Genomic DNA, 19032 nt, shown 5'->3' on the forward strand with positions numbered 1-19032 from the left:
TTTTATTTTAATTATTAAACTGTTCTTAACGACAAGGTTTTTTTTGCTTTTGCTTTTCTGATTCTCTCTCCCATCCCACGGGGGTGGTGGGGGAGTAAGTGAGCGAGTGGCTGCATGGTGTTTAGCTGCCGACTGGGGCTGAACCACGACAGTCCTTTTAGGCACCCATTGTAGGGCATGAAGGGTTGAGGTAATAACAGTTGCTGGTCACAGCATAGACTCTGTTCTCAATATTAGTTTATCCGATCTGCACCATGCTCTTCTATTTGCTGTGTCTGTTAAAGATTGGTGTTGGTTTTTGTGGTCTGCTGTACTTTGCAGTGATTAGTGATGTTTTGCCTGGGAGAGTTGTTTTTAAAACACTGGCCTTGAGTTTTATTTGGTATTTGAAGTTTATATTGAAGCTGTTACTATACATTAGGTACCACCTCATGGATACAATTAGCAGTTATACCTCCTCCTCTGAGAGGTTTTTTATGGAGGAAATACAGATTAGCACCTTAGCTACCATCTTCTATAATGCCTCCTCTTTCATTACAACAACTTTGGAGTACCTTGAACATCCTTGGGTAGTTAAGATATATCTGTTGATATTGCTTTGGCAGACTGTTTCAGCCCTGTCTAAGATTAATAAGCAATTTAAGAATATCATCTAGAGATCTGCCCCAAGTCTTGATAGCTATGGGTGGCAGGGCATGTGGGATAGTATGGGCAAATGCCTAAGATGGCGGGTACCCTCAGTGTATTGGGACTTCACCCCTGAACAAGTGCAGAACCCTGAAAAATTAGTAGAATATTTGGAGGAAGTATATTGTCACCCTGGCAATCCCAGAGAGATACAAATCACTGCAATGGGCTGGGGCCTGGCCCATGCCTATCGAGCCCTGTTTAACACTATTGAGTACTCCCACGGGGACGAGAAGGCCTCTGGATCTAAAAAGACAGCGACAAGGGAAGTGAGAACAACTGTGGCCACTCAAACCCCCACAGCAGATACTGCAGCTACTCCAACCCTGGTGACAAGCATTGCAGCTGATTCAGAGGATCAACCCATGCCAGTATCAGTTGCCCCTATACACAAGAAGAAATCCTGGAAGAGAAAGTCAACTCATTTAGAAAGAGATGATGAAGCAGGGCCATCACGAGGAGAGGAGGAGGAAGAGGAAGAACTTGTACAAGAAATGGCAACTACCTGATCCCTATCCTTGAGTGAGCTGCAAGATATGCAAAAAGATTTTGGCTGTCATTCAGGTGAGCACATTGTCACCTGGCTGTTCCAATGCTGGGATAACAGGGCCAGCAGTCTGGAATTAGAGGGGAAGGAAGCCAAACAACTGGGATCCCTTTCTAGGGAAGGGGGTATTGACAAAGCAATTGGAAAAGGGACACAAGCCCTCAGCCTCTGGAGGAAGACAGGAGTCTTCCTGTCTGGTGTGAGAGAAGGGTATCGCTTCAAAGAAGATATTGTATATCGCCTGGGAAAATTGATGACTATGGAGAAAGGTATCCAGTACCTGAGGGAACTAGCCTTTTGGTGAACTGATAAAGGAGCTTGGCTGTGATTAAAGTGCTCTTGGTCCGCTTATGGAAGAGTGGAGTTAGGCAAGTGTCATTCTTGGAAACGCAGGCAGAGTACAATGTGTACAAACACAGTCCGCCTGCATGCACAGGTGATGCTGTAATTTCACTAGATGGAGGGCGTGCTCATGCTTTCTTCACCAGACGGGAAAGTGGGCAAAAATCTTGTGCGTCTTTAAATCAGTTTAATGTCAGCTGGGATCAAAACCACTCAAATCAATTAGCTTAAGTACAGGGTTACCAGAGAATATTACAGTCGACTTCAGGTTGTGCTGGTGCCTTAAATGTGTATTTTCTCTTTCACTCTTTCTGAATTTCTTCTTATTTTTACCTTGAACATATACATGGATTTGTGGGTAACAGCAATCTCTCTAAAAATTCATCCTGAAATTACTTGTACCTATGGTTAACAGCTGCCTTAATTTGGTTGTATTTTATGACCCCTGTTCAGCCTTTATGAAATCAGACCCAAGTTTGGTGCATTTTAAAAGCTGAGCAAAATGGTAGCTAACAATTGAAAATTATTCACTTGAAAAGATTATCAGGTTCTGTATGTAGGTATCATATTTAATTTTTTAATCTTATTCATATTTCTTGGTGAAGGATTTCTCAGCCAATTTAAACTAAGATGTAGGGATTAGATTTGTGAGTGCTTCTAGGGGCATGAGAAATGTCCAGAGGGGAGGGTTCATCTATGTGACGTGTGAAATACCAAAGAGGCAGCCTGGAGGGTTTTCTCTCCTGCCAAGTAGTAAACTTCAGAGAGAAGAAGGGAGAGAGAATGTAAGCAAACTGAGTGAATGCTGAGCTCTGTAGCTGGCAATTAATAAAACAGAGAGGATGAATGAATCATGCCATGAAGAAGCCCAGGATGTCTATACATTTGACATCAGGAAATCTACGCTGAAGGAAGTGAATGCTTGCATGTGCACTGGAAGGAGCAGCACCAGCTCTGGGGTTTCCTTTTCCTGCCCACATGTCTTTCTTTGCCTCTCCTTGTTATGCCTGATAGGCAGTCTGCTGGGGCATCCTCAGTGTCTGGATTACGGGCCACCTTTCCAGCCCCCTTTTCACTTGGAGTTCTGCTCTGCCTATGAAAACTTTGGCTGCTGTGACCAGGAGAGAGACAACAGCATTGCAGCAAAATACTGGGACATCATGGATTATTTTGATCCCCAGGGGCGTAAGCTGTGTGGAACATATATCAAAGATATCCTGTGTCAGGTAGGGCAGAAAAATAGTGTCTGTATCCTTTGCTTTGGGCTGACTTGTGGGTCAGTTGTGGTTCTGATACCCTCTTACAGCAACACAGCTAGCTATGAAAAGAGCTGTGGGAGCAGGGGAAAAGTGGGCTGATGGAGTAATGGTACCTAATCCGCAGCATGCATTTTTGCAAAGTGCTTTGCGTAAGGTGCATCACGTTGTGGTATCTGGCAACATATAATGACATTTGCTAGCAATAATGATTTATGAAAGCATTGCCCAACTTGGATTATGATGGAAATCCTGCTGCGCTGCTAATTTTTTCATAATGAAGGGAAGAGTTACAAATCAATACTTATTTTCTGCTTGCAGCTACAAGGTGCTGGATTACAAATTCTACAGGATCAAATGATATGGGAATTATCATGCAAAGTGTTCCTGAACCCCAAGAAGGATGTGTTTTGATTGTGTACCTGCTGAGGATGCTCCACATGGTGTGTTTGTTAAAGTAGAATAAAATTTAACAGGCAGTGGTTTCACACAGCTGCTGCAGGGTCCCGAGGCTTCAGTCACTGCATTTTCATCAGCTCTGTATCCCTGCTGTTCACCTGGCTCACAGAAACAGCTACTGTGCAGTGAGAAAAGACCAAAGGCACTGTTCTTCCTGAGCTCCCCTGCCTCCCTTTAATTATAAGGGCAGGACTGACCTGCCTTTTCAACAACTGTTAGTCATGCATGGTTGGGCTTGCTGCATGCCAAAACATAAAGCAGCCAAAAGGCACAGTCTTACTAAGAATGTGTAAAATGCTTTTAGGTAATGTTTCCTTAGCCCTAAAATATTATCTCTGTACAAAAACATTTCCCATCATTTTGGATGCTGGCAGGATTCTGGCATCTGCTTGGGGTGAGGGGGAGGACACCCTTTCAGCACCAGTAGTATCAGTGTTGCTTGTCACTTTACAGTTGTTAAACCAGAAAAAGATGTGTTGTAGGTTCTAGCAGAACCACCAGTGTTGGTGTTACGAAGATTTTCTACATGTTGCAGGTAGAAAAGCCACTAGAAGATGTCTATTGCCTCTTCGGTCGCTCATTCTGTGGGGCATAATTTATTTTTGCATTTGTTGTAAGTGTATTTTTAGCAAGAAAACCAAATCACTCTATATATTGTCTTACAGATTTTCAAAGTAATAAGCTATTACTCTCTTCATATCTTTCTAGAGTAAGATTGATGTTAAATCTGTGGAGAGGAGCTTGTGATTGTTATGTGTTGTTCTTCCTGTTTGAGTTGGTGACAACCATGGAAATAAGGTTGGGTTCCCTGGCAAATATTATTTGTCTGTTGAATTAGTAGAAGAGCAAATATCTACCAATGTCGCTTTGCTGGGTCAAATTCTTACTGATGATCTCATGTGGAAAGGATGGAAAATTATGAGATCTCCACCTCCACAGTATCCTGGTAACTTGTAGTCTCACTACCCATGAAATGTTGACATGTACTTAGTGCTGCATTGAAGACAAAAAGACAGATGTGTGCACATGATCAGGATATGTAATTGTGCCAAGTGCTTATTTCTGCTGCGTATGGCAGAACTTCAGATAAGCTGCTGCCAGTAACAAGTGCTTTTATTGATATTATTTGTATGGAACTTGGGACACAAAGATTAGACTCGGAAGCAGTGGTAGACAATGTTAATAGCTTTTGTTTTTTAAACAAAACAAATTTTAAGTTTCAAGGTGTAGGTGCTTATTGATAAATCTGAATTAGTAATAGCTGCTCTAATTTAGCAAAACCAGCATTATTTCACGTCTTTGGGGTGATCAGAGCCTTAGTGATGCGTTATAACAAAGCAGCTCATTCAGTAAGGTGTTCCTTCAGTGCCAGAACCAGCAGACAGAAAAAACCAGACAATTTTTTTCCCCCTAGCCTTTCTGGTGTGGTAATGAGTGGTGTGCTGAGTGTTACACAGAGGAAGATGGTTTGGGTGACTGCAGCAGTATCGCTGGAGTCCAAGGAGGATGCCCTGGAGTGTACCTTAACTTTGGCAGTGGAGCTGTGTGTTTCTTAACAGATAGAAGACAATTAGATGGGGATATGTTCTGGGTCATGGATTTCCCACTGTCACTCTAAGCCACATATATTTCTCTTGAAAACTAACAGGCTAGAAGAGGCTTCTAAAGCAATCTGGCTTCACTGGTAGAGCTTCTTCAGTCGGCATCTGGCAAGATCTGGGTCTGGTTTTGCTAGCCACACTTGTTCTAAGCATTTGTAGGTTTAGAGTCTGACCCTCAGCTGAGCTGTTCTAGGGTTTAGCTTAAAAACTGAACGTGAAACTCTGACAACTGCCTGTAATGTTCTTGATGAGGTCTTGAGCAAGTTGAATGGCTATAAAAATTTCCTGGATGCAAACCTTGCTATACGCACTAGAACAGCTGTTTGGCTGCTGTCTGCGACAATGTTTCTCTATTCAGAAAACTGCTACAGGACACGATTAAAAGGCCCATTAAACCTTTTTCAAGCTGATTGAAAGCTCTGATATTAGCATGGGATAGGAGCTAGTGCAGGGAAAGCAATGTACTTTAAGCCTATTTTAATCTGAGGCCTGACTTGATTGCTGACTGCGCTCTCTTTTTGCAGAGAAACTATTAAAAAAGCACCAAAGAATTATCAACATGATCTTAGCAGCTTCTGCTTCTTCCGCTCTATAAAGCAATGGTATTAATTGTATTGTTTCATGCACATTTGAGTGAAATGAAAGCAAACAACCAACAGCGGCTGCAAGGCCACCTAATCCTGGGAGTTTATGTAGATTCTGAGGAATGGCCTCCATCTTGTAGGTCTTGCTGGGTCTGTGTGCTGCAGGTGTTGTTTGCCAGGCAAACACTGTGTGGGAAGCACAACGGCTGGAAAAGCATGGCAGCTGCTCAGGGGCTGTGCTTGTTTAGGAGAATGAACTGTAGGAGACCCTTATGCTGCAGACTGTTGGCAGAACAGAGTTGATGGAGCTCAGAGGTGGTGACAGTATGTCTTGTTTCGGAGGAAGCTGGTTTCTTCTTTTCTCGGATTGCTGCTCTGGGAGCTGGACTCCATTCCCCCTCACTGAGAGAAATTAAAAATGTTTTTCAAAGGTGTTAATAAAGTAATCACTTCAGAACAGAATTGAGAGGAGCTTTAGACTGCAAGTGACTTGTGCACAACAGAGTGGTGAGCCAGCTGCCGCTGCATGTTAGTGGGAATGAGGGAGCTTCCCAGGACTCAAAATGCAATGCAGATCATGCTCTGTCTACTCTCCCCCACCTTTCCTTGGTGACACCTCATCCAGCTGTCACCTCTCCTTGTCTCCTAGTCACTTGAGATCAGCACCATATTTTGTAAAAACTATGATATAACTAGAAACACAACATATTCAGGGGTGTACGAGTGTACTGGTGAAAGTGGAGAGGCTAAGCAATGGTTAATGGATGCAGTAAGCATCAGGAGAGGAACGTGTCAGCCAAGTGTTGTTGAATGCCTGCACCAAAGCTGTTCCGCTTCAAGAAGGTGAGAACAGAAAGCCAGTTACCTGAAGCTTTGGCTTCTGGGGCTGGCACTCAGGGCCCAGTGGTGACCTTCCTCCTTCTGGAAAAACAGTAAACATGGGAAAAATGGTGTTCTGCCATCTAGGGTTGGGGTCAGGCTGCAAGGACAGCCCTGGGGGACTTGGATCCCCTTTGCAGGCTGGAGGCTTATGATTTGGGAAGAGGAGAGGTTCCATACAGATGTGACACAAAAGCAACAGAAACCAGCTCATTCTGTGCAGCTTGATAACCAGGTGGCAGCAATGAAAAGTGAGAAACTTACTACACCATTCAAGAGTTGAAAGGGCTTCACTACTTACAAGTCATATCTGTTCTTAGCACAGCCAAAAGCCCTCACGTTCTTCTGTGAGCAAAGTTAAGTTTGCTATGCTAAGTTTGGAATGAGGGTCTGGAGCCTTCACTTTAAATATCCTGGAAAGGCTTCTATTTGCACCAAAAAAAAAAAAGTCAGTGCTTGTATAACTGCACCAGACTTGTTTAATGAATTTTGTTGAATGAAACAAACTTGTTGAATGAAACAAACTTGTTTAACGAGGCAGAAAAAAACCTAATGTAGTAGTTCTTCATTCTTTGACTGTCTGTGCATTACCTTCCTGCATATGTGCTCAATAAAAACTCTGGATAGACTGTTTCAGGCTGCTGGCATAAAAACCAGCAAAATAATCTTTCTGCAGAATTTAGTTTCTTCTGTTTTAACTTCTGCAGTTTTGTGCGGAATAGAGGTGGAATTTTAATGGAAATATTTTCTATTTCTAAAATTCTGGCCCAGAATTTTTGCAAGATGAGGAGTTTAAATTTAGGTACAAATTCAAACACAATGCCTGATTTTCAGTATTTAACCTAGATTTTGCACATCTAAAAACTTAACCAGATTGGAAGAGACATAATTTTAGATACATAACACTTGAAAATGTTGCCTGTAGTACTTTTTCCTGAAGATCACATATAGAGTCATGGTAGCTACATGAATTGCATAAAATGATATCTACTTATCTGAAACAGTTTTAAATCTCAACTACAGTCTGTTCAGTGATGCTATGCATGCAAGAACGTGGTCGAAGTTGTACGGTATCAGACCAAAGGTTAACTTAGCCTGTACATTTAACCAATGCACCTCTTTAGCATCTACAATTTCTTCTGGTAGAGTTTCATCTCCTTTTGATGTGAAAGATGTGTCCAGATTTGGGACTGCTGGTCAGGAGGGCTGTGAAGTATGAAGGCTAACGTTCTCCATAGTGCAGAGGGTTGCTGCAGTGAGGGAGTTAACAAGTTCTTCTATCAATCTGTTAAGAACAGGTTACAAAGTACCTAGTTCAAAATCTAGCAGGGGAAGCTAAGAGGCATTTCTAAAAGCAAAGGTAAGAAGACATTGCAAAAAGAAATGGCCTGTCACTTAAAAACTTCTCATAGTGGAGAATCCACAGCTTCCATAGACATGCTTCTGTTGGCAGCTGATTGCTTTGGTAAAGGGAACAATTACTGAGCTCTGTGCAATCCTAGCTCACTACTGACCCTTTAGCAATATTGAGTGACTTTCTACTACTCCACTTCAAAGATAACTAATGTTCTCTGCCTTACCAATTTTTTATTTTATTAACTGATTTGCTTCCGTGAGTGTGTCTTGGCTTCTCCTGGAGGTGCGTGCACAGCCAAATATTTAGTTTCTTTTACTTTCTAGGAATGTTCTCCATATGCTGCACATCTCTATGATGCAGAAAACCCTCAGACACCCCTAAGAAACCTCCCAGGACTTTGCTTTGACTACTGCTCCGAATTTTACTTCAACTGCCGCTCTGCCATCAGCCTGCTGACGAGCGATAAGCACATCCAAGAATGCTGCAAGACAAACAAGACACGCTTTTGCAATCTCCTTCATCTACACGATGAGGACTACTGCTTCCCCAACGTGCTGAAGAATACAGCCCTCAACCACAACCTGGGCTCGGTGGTGGAGGACCGCAAAGGCTGCCTCCAGCTCTGTCTGATCGAGGTTGCCAACGGCCTGAGGAACCCAGTACTCATGGTCCATGCAAATGACCATACCCACCGCATGTTTGTAGCTGAGCAGGTGGGCGTGATCTGGGTCTACCTACCTGATGGCAGCCGGCTGGAGGAGCCCTTTCTGGATATTAAAAGTATAGTGCTGGCTACACCATGGATAGGGGATGAGAGAGGCTTTCTGGGGATGGCTTTCCACCCCAAGTACAAGTACAATGGGAAGTTATATATCTATTACTCATACATGGATAAGAACCGAGTGGAAAAGATCAGGATCAGTGAATTGAAGGTTTTGGCATCTGATGCCAACAAAGCTGATCCACGCTCTGAAAGGTAAAGTTCATGTTGAATGCTACTGTATGCCACGATGAGAAATTATTTTTCTCTGTCCTTCCCCCTTGTAGAACATATGCACTCCCAGTCACCCTGGTTCAGGTGTGTGACTGGCCTGCTATGAAGATACCAGAGACAGGTTGGCTCAAGGTCACACTGCAAACTACAAACAACTGAAAAGAGGACCCAGGATCTAGGCTTCCAGGTCATCTTCTCTCTCCATCTTTTACTCTTGTCTTCTAAAAAGCAGTAATAACCTTAAGCCTATTGTGGAATTGAGATCTGCCCTAACAATGTTTTGTACTGGAGGAGAACAGGCATGCTTCATTACAGTACTGCACATTCATTTGATCTGATGTGTGTGTACCTGCCCTGTCCCCTCGCCAAGAAAAAAAAAGCTAATTCTTGGTTATGAAGAATTATTTGTTAATAGTGGACTTATTTTCTCTAGAGTTTCACAATCACTGTAAGATGCTTCTGAAGCCCTCAAGTTCAACAACTGTTTCTCATATAAGAAAGCAGAACCCACCTGCTGCAATCAAAGCTTAAAGGGCAACAAGTGTTCCCTGCAGACAAACACATTATGTATTTGCAGTTGTGTTTTCAGGTGAGCTGTGATACTCCTGTGCTCACGGTGGTGGGCCAGCTCTGTAGCGTAAGAGGTGCTAATGCAGTGCAGGTGAGAGCTGTAGTGCATGGGGCAGTGGTAGTGCTGTGTGGCTCCTGAGAAACACCTTTCCTCAAGGGATGTTGTACTGAAAGGAGCTCTGCTGTAAGGTAGGCAGATGGCCTTATGCTGCAGGCTCACAGAAAATAGGATGGAGCTCAGCACTGCATTTGACAAAGCGGACAGCTCTGTACAGCTGGGAAATCTTGCTTTCTTCTGTAGAACAAGTGATGTAATATTTCTGCAGCCTACCTGAATGTTCAGTCCTTCCTAGTAGCCACATGTGGACTTATTTCTCTCTCTTTTTTTTTTAGGAATCTTCTGGAGCTTGAGGAACCAGCTGCAAATCATAACGGTGGGCAGCTGCTCTTTGGTGTAGATGGCTATATGTATCTATTCACAGGGGATGGAGGGAAAGCTGGAGACCCTTTTGGGAAATTTGGGAATGCTCAGAACAAGTAAGTAGGAGGGCAGGTAAAAGCTTTGATATTGTTCACCAAGATACAACGTTTGGAAATGAGACAAGGTGAAAGAATAAAGCAAGAGTGCTTCCTGAAAGTGTTTGTGCATCTGCAAGTTTGTCCAATGCAGTATTTCAAAAATTAAAATTTTATATTTTGAAAGCTGAGGGAACCCAAGTTGTTAAGAGAGGGAAGAGCCTTCTGTGACTTGAGCAGGTTGCAAGACATACCAGCCACGGGTTTATTTCTTTTGGATGTATAACTTTTCCTTTGGAAAGGGGGAAGAGGAAGAGAGTTGCTTGTGTCTTCAGTTGGCTTCATGCTGGTTTTTTTTTTCTGTCATCCCCTTTAGGAGCATTTTGTTGGGCAAAGTCTTGAGGATTGATGTGGATGGAAAAAGCCCAGATGGAAAGCCTTATCGCATCCCTCCTGATAATCCATTTGTGTCTGATCCCAAGGCCTGCCCTGAGGTTTATGCTTACGGGGTCAGGAATATGTGGCGCTGTGCAGTTGATAGAGGGGACCCTGTCACAAAAAGAGGAAGAGGGAGGATATTCTGTGGAGATGTTGGGCAGAACAGGTTTGAAGAAATCGACATCATTGTTAAAGGAGGGAACTACGGCTGGAGAGCAAAGGAGGGATTTGAATGCTACGACACAAAGCTTTGTCACAATTCCTCTTTGGGTAAGGAAGAAGTTTCTTACAGAAGATTATTATTCATGTGTATTTCAGTGGACTATAGTGCTATTTTTCCAGTGAAGATAAATAATCTAGTGTTGTGTTAAATGGAGATTGTTTACTTCCTAAGAGCAGAAATCCCAGCCCTGTGGTGTTGGTATGAAATGAAGCCCTGCTTACTCAGGGAATTCACGGCCATACACTGCACTGGGCAAGGTGTTTAGGGTCAAGGCCTATGGCTTTTGCAGACAGACAAGGGCATTCCCAGTGAAGTCAGTAAAGCATTGGATTGGGTTTAAGTACAAAAGCAACATTGTGTTTTCTTCAGAAGCTCTGAACCATGTCTGTGGCTAAGGAGAGTGAACCAGGCTGATGCTGAAATGCTGAAACAGGTCCTGTGGAAGAGGCAGCGTGTCATAGCAAGTAGGGTGCTGCAGCAGAACACCCAAAAGCTATGCTCTGGGTTTGACTGTGGGTGTGATGGACAAACTAACTTGCCGCCTTCAAAAAAGAGTAGATATTGGTGGTCTTTGTAAAGATCTTTGGAAAGCCTTATAGAAGAACTATGTGGTATTATAATGTTCTTCATGCGCTTTCTTCCAACAGCTTAGTGTCAAGCTCATGTAGATGTTTCTGAAACAGTTGTATGAGCGGGCAAGTGCAGTGTGTGTGTTATCAACATTTCTCCTCAGCTACGGTGGTACCCATATGGCTCTCAAGTTTTTTGGTTTGGTTGTTTTTTTTTTTAATGGCCCAATCCTCAGTTGACAACAAAACTGAATTAGATTTTTGCTGTGTTTTTAATGAATTGCATTTGTGATCTTTATCCTCATCATTAAAGACAAGCTACTTGATCTGGGAGGGAAAAAAAGTGAGGACAAGACTAAAATTTTGTGGGATCTGATATTCAACCCACAAAAGGGCTGAATTCAATTCTAATATTTCTAGAGGCAAAGCCTTTATTTTATAAGTCTTGTAACGTAAAATGGACGTAGCACGCTTATACATGTTCTGTGCTGAGAATGCCAGCAAACCCTATGAAGAGGTTCAGTTATCTTGCAATTGTTTGATCTTATTCCTTTCTCTAAAAATACTGGAATCTGTAAAGACAATCTCTGCTAAAATGATTGGTGCAATCACGAACCTGTAAGATACTTCCTGCAGGCTGATGCCTTTCTGCATTGCTTGCTTGATGCAGAGAATCTTGGTCCTATGTGTTATGGAAGCTCATCACAACTAAGCCTTGATAAACAACTACACAGGTTGTTCCTTAAAGCCCTTGGGTCTGTTCTGTCGTAAATTACTTGATTCCCACTGAAATTTAACTATGCTGTTTGTTCAACTGTATTGGTCCTTCTAGTCATTTTTGTGCCTGTTGGTGCCATTGAGCAATCACTTTTTGATACTTCCTGGATGTAAATTTTCTCACTTTTTATTCTTCTGTATTTAACAGATGACATTCTTCCAATATTTGCATATGGCCGCAATGTGGGGAAGTCAGTCACTGGAGGTTATGTATACAGAGGATGTGAATCGCCCAACTTGAATGGCCTTTATATTTTTGGTGATTTCATGAATGGGTGAGACTAATTGTTTTCTTCGCAGCTCCCATTCTGTACCCACGTTTGCCTTATTTGGGCAAATAAGCTTATCAGAGCATCCTAAAACCTTTTGAGCTGCAGTAAATGAGAATCTCAGATGTCTGTGTATTAGATTAAGTGCTGTGTTTGTCTATTATATCAACATCTTGGTTGGAATCTAAACTTCCTCCAAGTTAGAGTACTTAGGATAGGTTTGCTTTTGTTCAGGTTATTTTTCCAAAAGACAACCATTAAAGCCAGTCAACAGTCAGGGTCCTCACCGATATTTTTTTTTCACTAATGCATGATTTTGACAGGAAGTAATTGTGATAATGGAAACATAAAACACAGGGTTTTGTTTTTCATCTAGTCGACTTATGGCTTTACAGGAAGATGACAAGACAAATAAGTGGAAGAAGCAAGATATCTGCATTGGCAGCACAAGAGCGTGTGCGTTCCCTGGAATGATCAGTTCTTACAGCAAATTCATCATCTCATTTGCTGAGGATGAAGCAGGTAGGTATTGTACTAGCCATACGTTTACTGGGAACTACTGTTCTGTGTTGTAGGGCAAACGTGTGAAATTATGTTGCTCCTCACATGTTACTAGAGAGCAGGCACTGCAAAACAGGTTTGTGGCTATCTCAGTATGGCAGGTAGGGTTGGTATGTGGTTCAGAGAGGTCTCCTCCCTGTGAGGCTATTGCAGATCAGCTTGATGGGAGAGCTCAGGAGGCAGATCCTCATGTGAACTTGCAGTCTGAATGCTCCAGTTTCTCTAAAGAGTTTGAACTCCTGTTTGTTCCAGCCTTTCCCCATCCTTTTGTTGTTTGTTTATGCTGTTTCATTAATAAAAGGACTATATCAATGCAGTTTGTTCTTCCGTTGTAACAGCTCATCCTCGCTTAAGTTCATACAGCTTGTCTGAATTTCCCCCACTTCATTAGTATAAATTCCTCAGTCTTATTCATGACAACAGAACTTCACACTGTGGATTATAGACCAAGGCTTTATCTGGGGATGAGCAAAGCCACCCATTTTAAAATACAGTGGAAATGTCTCAGTGCATAGGATTATTGCTATGGTTACGATGACCATATCTCTCACCAAGGTGAAAGTACCAATGCATGGTTTTGTTCACTGTTGTTTGGTCTCCTGACAGAGAGCTATGTAACTGGTAACAAAAAGTGTCTGCAAGTTTTTTGAGAACACAGTTGTGCTTTAGTGACCTCTGATGTTTCACGATTCAGCAGAGAAGGAGATTTGCTTGTAATGAAGAGATCCTAGATCATCTAGCTAGCATATTGTGTCAAAGACGCAGGGAGATGCAGGCTTTGTTGTGAAATATGTACAATTTTTAACTGCTCTAACATGTGGAGTGAGTGGGTGTTAAACGTCTCTTCTACTGGTTGTTCGTTTAGAAACCTATATGGTGTCTTCATGTAACTTTAAAGGACAACAACAATTTTGCTTCTGCAAGCTACACAAATTTGCATGGATATTGTTCTACTGGGTGCTGAAGGGAAGGTACGAGGAGTAGTTGCTGTCCTCAGCAACCATACAGGAAAAAGAAACTTCTGCCTTCCAAGGATTAGCTAATTAACTCTTGTTGGATTTGGCTTGCTGGTTTGTTTTTTTTTTTTTTAAGGTACAACTATGAGATGGCTAAATATCTGTTGTGTGGTCTTCCCCTTTATTTGTAGCTTCTGGCTGCTTCTTTGGTAAAAACAAGTTTTTAAAAAATACATATTTATATAGAGGAGAGTAACCTTTTGGAGGGCCACTGACATGAGGCGATGAAGGTTCTGCTCAGGCGCACTGTGCTCAGTTGAGAGCTGCTGGTTCTACGTGGAACCCAGCTGCAACTAAGAGATCACTTGGTGTCCCTGGGGAGTCCACCTGCACAGGCAAGGGTGGGACCAAAGCCCACTTCTTGAAAGTAAGACATGACTGAGAGAGTTACTGAAGGGATTTTCTTTCCTGACCATGTGAATTAGTGAAAAGCCAGGAAAAAGAGGGAAATGGAGAACTGGGATTCAGCCTGGGCACTTGAATCTGCAACTGGTTTTCTGTTTTCATTTCTGTTTAGGTGAGCTGTATTTTATGTCTACTGCATATCCCAGTGCCTATGCACCACATGGATCACTCTACAAGTTCATTGATCCTGCAAGGTTAGTAATTAAAGATGTTTTTCCTTGCCAAAATCTTCTATAATCAGCATACGTTCTCCAGCTATCACAGTAGAAAGAATGCAAAGTACTACTGGTACGTAATCTCACTGACCTCCACATGCAGTCCTTGGTTTTTGTTCACCCAGTGTACATCTGGTTCAACTTTAATCAGTTTTAGTGAACTTATTTCTCGCTCATCATATTTGTGCACCCAGAAATAGACAGAGTTCTGATACCTTAAAGGTCTGGGACAGTAAGGATCAAAATAATGTCTCCTTGGTTGCATATCTGAAGTGGTGTTTTAAAATTATGATCCATATCCTTCAGGCTCATGACATCAAATACCTACGATGCCCTTTCATATAAATAAATTGCAGTCTACAGTTTAGTTTTCTTCACAAAGAAGAGTGAAACCTGGTGTTTCATGCAGTGTTCAAATAATAATTGGAGCCTGAGCTTGAGTTCTTCCAAGCAAAATGTTTTTTTCCCTTTAAGCAGTTATCCCTGCTAAAGCCTGTTTTTACAATGATAAGCATGCTTATGTAATTGTTTTTTCCTCCGAAGCTTTTGGATTTTGCTAAAAAGCATTAAATGAGTTTCAAATCACCTTGTGAAGTAGATACAGTACTAATGTGTCTGTGCTGTTGCTGAGATCTCAGACACTAACAAAATGAAGAAAACATGTTTTCTTGGGAAGTTAAATCCAAAGCCTGATAGTTAACTCAGGCTCTGTACCAACGTGATGGGAATAGGAACTTGAGTCTTTTACTTGAGGAGACTCCTGCCTTTAACAGCTTACTGTCTGCCAGGAAGCCTTTGAACTACGTTAACTGTGGCTAACCAAAATGTAACATTTTCAACTAAAATAAAAATAATAATTGTAAACTAGGATAAACATACAGAGCTTGAGTATGCTCAATGTCACAAAAAAAAAAAAGCCCTGCAGTCCCCATGCCACTCCCTAATGCACCATGATGAATAACAGGATGATAAATCTTCTCCTCTTTCCCACTGTAAAGGGAGAAACGCAGCGTTCTGTTTCACAAGCAGCCTGTGGGAGCCTTTCCAGGAGGCTGCCTGCCTGAGGACTGGTGTGCAGTAATGCGCTGTGCTATGATGACTTCATGGGGGCAGCAAGCCCCTGCCAGGAGTGTGATGGTTTCATTGCTCAAAATGGCTTTCTGGAAAGAAGCCAGCTCTTCCCTGTGCTTTTGGAGCTTCACATCCATCCCTTCTAGAGCAGGACAAAGCACTTATTCCCTTGGCCATCTGGAATTTATTCCTGTGTTTTCTGGTTCCCCTTGTTTACCTTAGCCCAGATGCTGCTCTGCTGAGCTTTGCCCTTGTCTGTTTGCTTAAGCATTTTGCAAATTTGTCTGGGGCGTGCAAAGCACTGACTGCTCTTCTGGTGTTTGAGCTTGCTTGATCCTGGAGAAGAGTCCTAACGCTTCCAGATCCTGGGTTGTACTCTAGCCTTCTCCCAATTGTATCGTGAGCAGAGGTTTTTCCTTTCTCCTTTGCATTTTAATGCTATCTATAGGATCCTTCTGTTTCTGTCTTGCTGTGAGCGGTGGCTAGGATAACTGGCTCCTCTGATGGGTGCAGTCCCAGTTTGTCCAGCCCAGACGCTCTCTGCTTCCTGCACTTAAGCATGCGGGCAAGGGCAGCAAGCCACACAAAAGACTGCTTCAAAACATCAGCAAGGCCACTGCCATCTACCTGATGGCACCTCAGACTTCCCTAGAAACACCCCAGGAAAACTGATGGCAGCAGTGCCCTGTGTCCCCACTTCAGCTTGCCTTTCCAGAAGCACTCTTGGAGACAGCAGAGTGGCTGGTGTGCCTCTGTCTGGATCGGCACCAAATCTCCTCAGTCAAGAGCGGAGAGAAGAGGTGTTAGAAAGTGCTTTAAAAGTTAGAGAGGAGAGACGGGGGAAAAAAACCACTACAACAACAACGCCCCAAAAACCACAAACAATCAAAAAAAACCAACCCACAAGTGATGCCAACAACCCTGCTTTAGTAACCTTTTTATTTTAATTGAAATGTTATGGAGGAAGCACTTGGCTGTTGTCCCTGTCTGAAGGTGAATGCTAATCACAAGAAAATGTGATGCCTTAGGTCATGCTTTGCTTTGCTCTGTGCTGTCAAGCGTGCCAAATTGGAAGAGCCCGTTCTTCTTCGTCCTACAGCAGTTCCCTTGCTGGGTAACAGAAAACACAGGTCGGTCTGTCTGTCTGCTCTTCTTTGTACACCCCTTCCTGTCATTTAACATGTGACAGCTTTACCTCAGGGAAAATGTGCTTTTCTTTTTTTGGGTGCTTTTGTACTGCGGGAAGTTGTCGGGGAACAGCAGGAGAGGAACGCACCTAAGTTTTCTTTGCAGTTGTTGTTTACTCCTTCCTTTCTCACCCCTCTTGCCCCAGCACTGTTGTGTCCAAACCAGACCCCTTTGAAGGTCATGCTAACTTCTGGGGGGCTGCGTGGGCATATTCTGCTGCATGTACAGAGATCCTTATGCCACACCATGAGCGAGTGAAAGCACTGTCGCTGACAAGCCTTATGTGCATGAATGAGAATTCACTTCAAGTTGGGATGTGTGAGCCAGTATTGGTGAGGACAACCGAAAGTGACGCATAGTCTGAAGTTTAACCAATGCATCCACCAGGCTTCTAGAAACAGCACTGTGCTGTGCCTCGAGTAGCAGGACATGTAGCTGAACATGCCTAATTGTCACCCTTGAATTCAGTGGTGGGCTACAAGTTCATGCAGGCAGGCCAGCATCCCACACACAAACAAACCAGCTGTCAATGTTGGATAAAGACAGTCCAGACTACCTGATGGCAGAAAGTTGACCAGAAGGGTGGTAGAGGAGTATCTGCAGTCTTCCAGCTGATATTGCTATTCAGACAGGAATTTTATGGCTTGCAGCCCCGAGTTAGGCTTTTAAATTCCACCTACGTTGCACTCCAGTTGCCTAAAGTGCTTTCATGCCTCTTCTAGCAGAGGCAAATGACAACAGGGGATTGACATGTGCCTCTGCAATAAATAAACTTCCTTAACAAACTCTGATGTCTGCATATGGATTTCTGTTTTTCAAGGAGAGCTCCACCAGGGAAGTGTAATTACAAGCCTGTTCCAGTGAAAACAAAGAGTGAACGGATATCATTTGTTCCACGTGCAAGTAAGTTGTTAGGCTTTCATTTTACCGAGAAACAAAACATAACCATCTTACAGGCATGTGATTGAAATACTTAACAGCCTTAAAAACTAAAGCACTGAGCAGGAGCAATCTTGAAGTTACATTATTGCATTTAATTTGTGCTTCTGTTTTCTAGTAAATGCTATGCCTTTTCTTAATCCTGGTCTCTGATTTTTTTTTTTTTTCCCCGAAGTGTTGCCAAGTAATAGTGTAAATGCCATCAGTTCCCTTCTGATGCCCTTTGTTTCAGGCATTGGATTTGGTCTGGGAAGTTGTGAGCGCTTGTCCCTGACTCTTTGACAAGCTCCTTGACTCAAATAATCCCCTCCCTGCAAACCTAGGGGAGTCAATCTTCCTTTCTCCTGGCCTTTTTCTGTCCTATGTCCCACGCAGGTAGGGCAGGGGGTACATCTTATTATTGAGTAGAAACAGTGTTTAGCAAGTTGAGGTTATCTCGTCTGGAATTTCCAGATATTAGTGTAACATGAAAAATTCATGTTGTTAAGTCTGCTGAAGAAGTGTGCAAGGTTTCATTGTATTCTGTCTGGACTTATTTTCCTTCAATATACATTCGTCACTTCTAAAATTAAACAAATTTTATTTCCAAGAAACCCAAGGTTCTTTTGATGGAAGAAAAGAGGTTTATATAGTGTGTATTTCTTTGTTCAGATTGTCAGCTATTTTTCTTAACTGTAGCTCTAATAGGACTGATATAAACCCTTATGTCTGAATTAGCCTTTTGCCTTAAAGCAGGGATGCTGAACCATGTTAATTACTTTCCTCAGAGACGGTCCTTGAGCTGCTTAATGAACCTTCAACACCCAAGCCTCCAAAAAAATCTTCTGCCCCCACTGCAGCCATCCCAACAAAAGCATCAACAGTGAAACCAGCTCCATCTGGTAAAAGGAGACAGAAAATCAAAGCTGAGGCTAAACCTCACAAGCCAAAGCAGGAAGAGAAGGTTGCACACATTTCCAGAACTACGCAAGCACCACCTTTGCCAAAAAAGAGCTCCCACCTAACCAGAACCAAGAAGCTTCTTCCAAAGAAAGCAGCACTAGCTAAGGAAAAATTGAAAAAGAGGAGGAAGGAGAGTAGATTAAGAAGCAGTTTTTGAAGCTCAGTGGTGTCCCAGAAAAAGCAAGTCGTATGTAAGGTGGTGGAAAAGAATGTTTTGAATAGGGACCAAATAAGAGAATCAGCTGGCTTGTTATGCCAGTGCTCCCAGGTGTGCCTCTATAACTGTCAATGTTAGCAGTCTCTGTATCTGTTCTGTTAAACCTTAACAGCACCAGCCTCACTATTAGTAACTTTCTTTGCAAATGCTGCTGTGATGTCCTTTTCTTACATAAGTAGTTATGAGGGTCTCCGATGGACATTCACTGGTGAGATTTGGCTCTGTATGACTGTGTAATAAATCAAAGTGCCTCAAACTTTCAGGGCTTGCATCTTTTATCCAAGAATATGAAATAAACATGTCAATAACTTCACTTTTCTTTTTGTCCTTTAACTGAAATGTAGTGAAAAGTGTACTTTAAGAGTGGCTGTCTTTCAGACAACAAAATGAGATTTTTTTTTTAAAGCAGT

At 42.5% G+C, this 19032-nt stretch overlaps 1 protein-coding gene across 1 annotated transcript; it reads left to right on the forward strand.

Annotated features, from left to right (window-relative positions):
• The first annotated feature begins 2360 nt into the window (after positions 1–2360).
• On the forward strand, positions 2361–18935 carry HHIPL2 (HHIP like 2). Its single transcript, XM_075088813.1, has 9 exons — positions 2361–2802; positions 8036–8688; positions 9670–9813; positions 10169–10500; positions 11948–12074; positions 12445–12590; positions 14163–14244; positions 17345–17427; positions 18231–18935. The coding sequence occupies exons 1-9, from the start codon at positions 2419–2421 to the stop codon at positions 18560–18562; spliced, it is 2283 nt and encodes a 760-aa protein (XP_074944914.1). The 5' UTR covers positions 2361–2418; the 3' UTR covers positions 18563–18935.
• The last annotated feature ends 97 nt before the right edge of the window (positions 18936–19032 follow it).

This window comes from Phalacrocorax aristotelis, chromosome 3 (assembly GCF_949628215.1).
Source record: "Phalacrocorax aristotelis chromosome 3, bGulAri2.1, whole genome shotgun sequence".
Classification (NCBI taxonomy): domain Eukaryota; kingdom Metazoa; phylum Chordata; class Aves; order Suliformes; family Phalacrocoracidae; genus Phalacrocorax; species Phalacrocorax aristotelis.

What these genes read in the sequence shown, in the direction of transcription:
- HHIPL2 (XM_075088813.1), top strand. Translation starts at nt 2,419, where the DNA reads ATGAATGAATCATGCCATGAAGAAGCCCAGGATGTCTATACATTTGAC. An exon ending in TCAAAGATATCCTGTGTCAG is followed by an intron (nt 2,803 to 8,035) that starts GTAGGGCAGAAA and finishes TTTACTTTCTAG; the next exon opens with GAATGTTCTCCATATGCTGC. An exon ending in TTTGGGAATGCTCAGAACAA is followed by an intron (nt 9,814 to 10,168) that starts GTAAGTAGGAGG and finishes CATCCCCTTTAG; the next exon opens with GAGCATTTTGTTGGGCAAAG.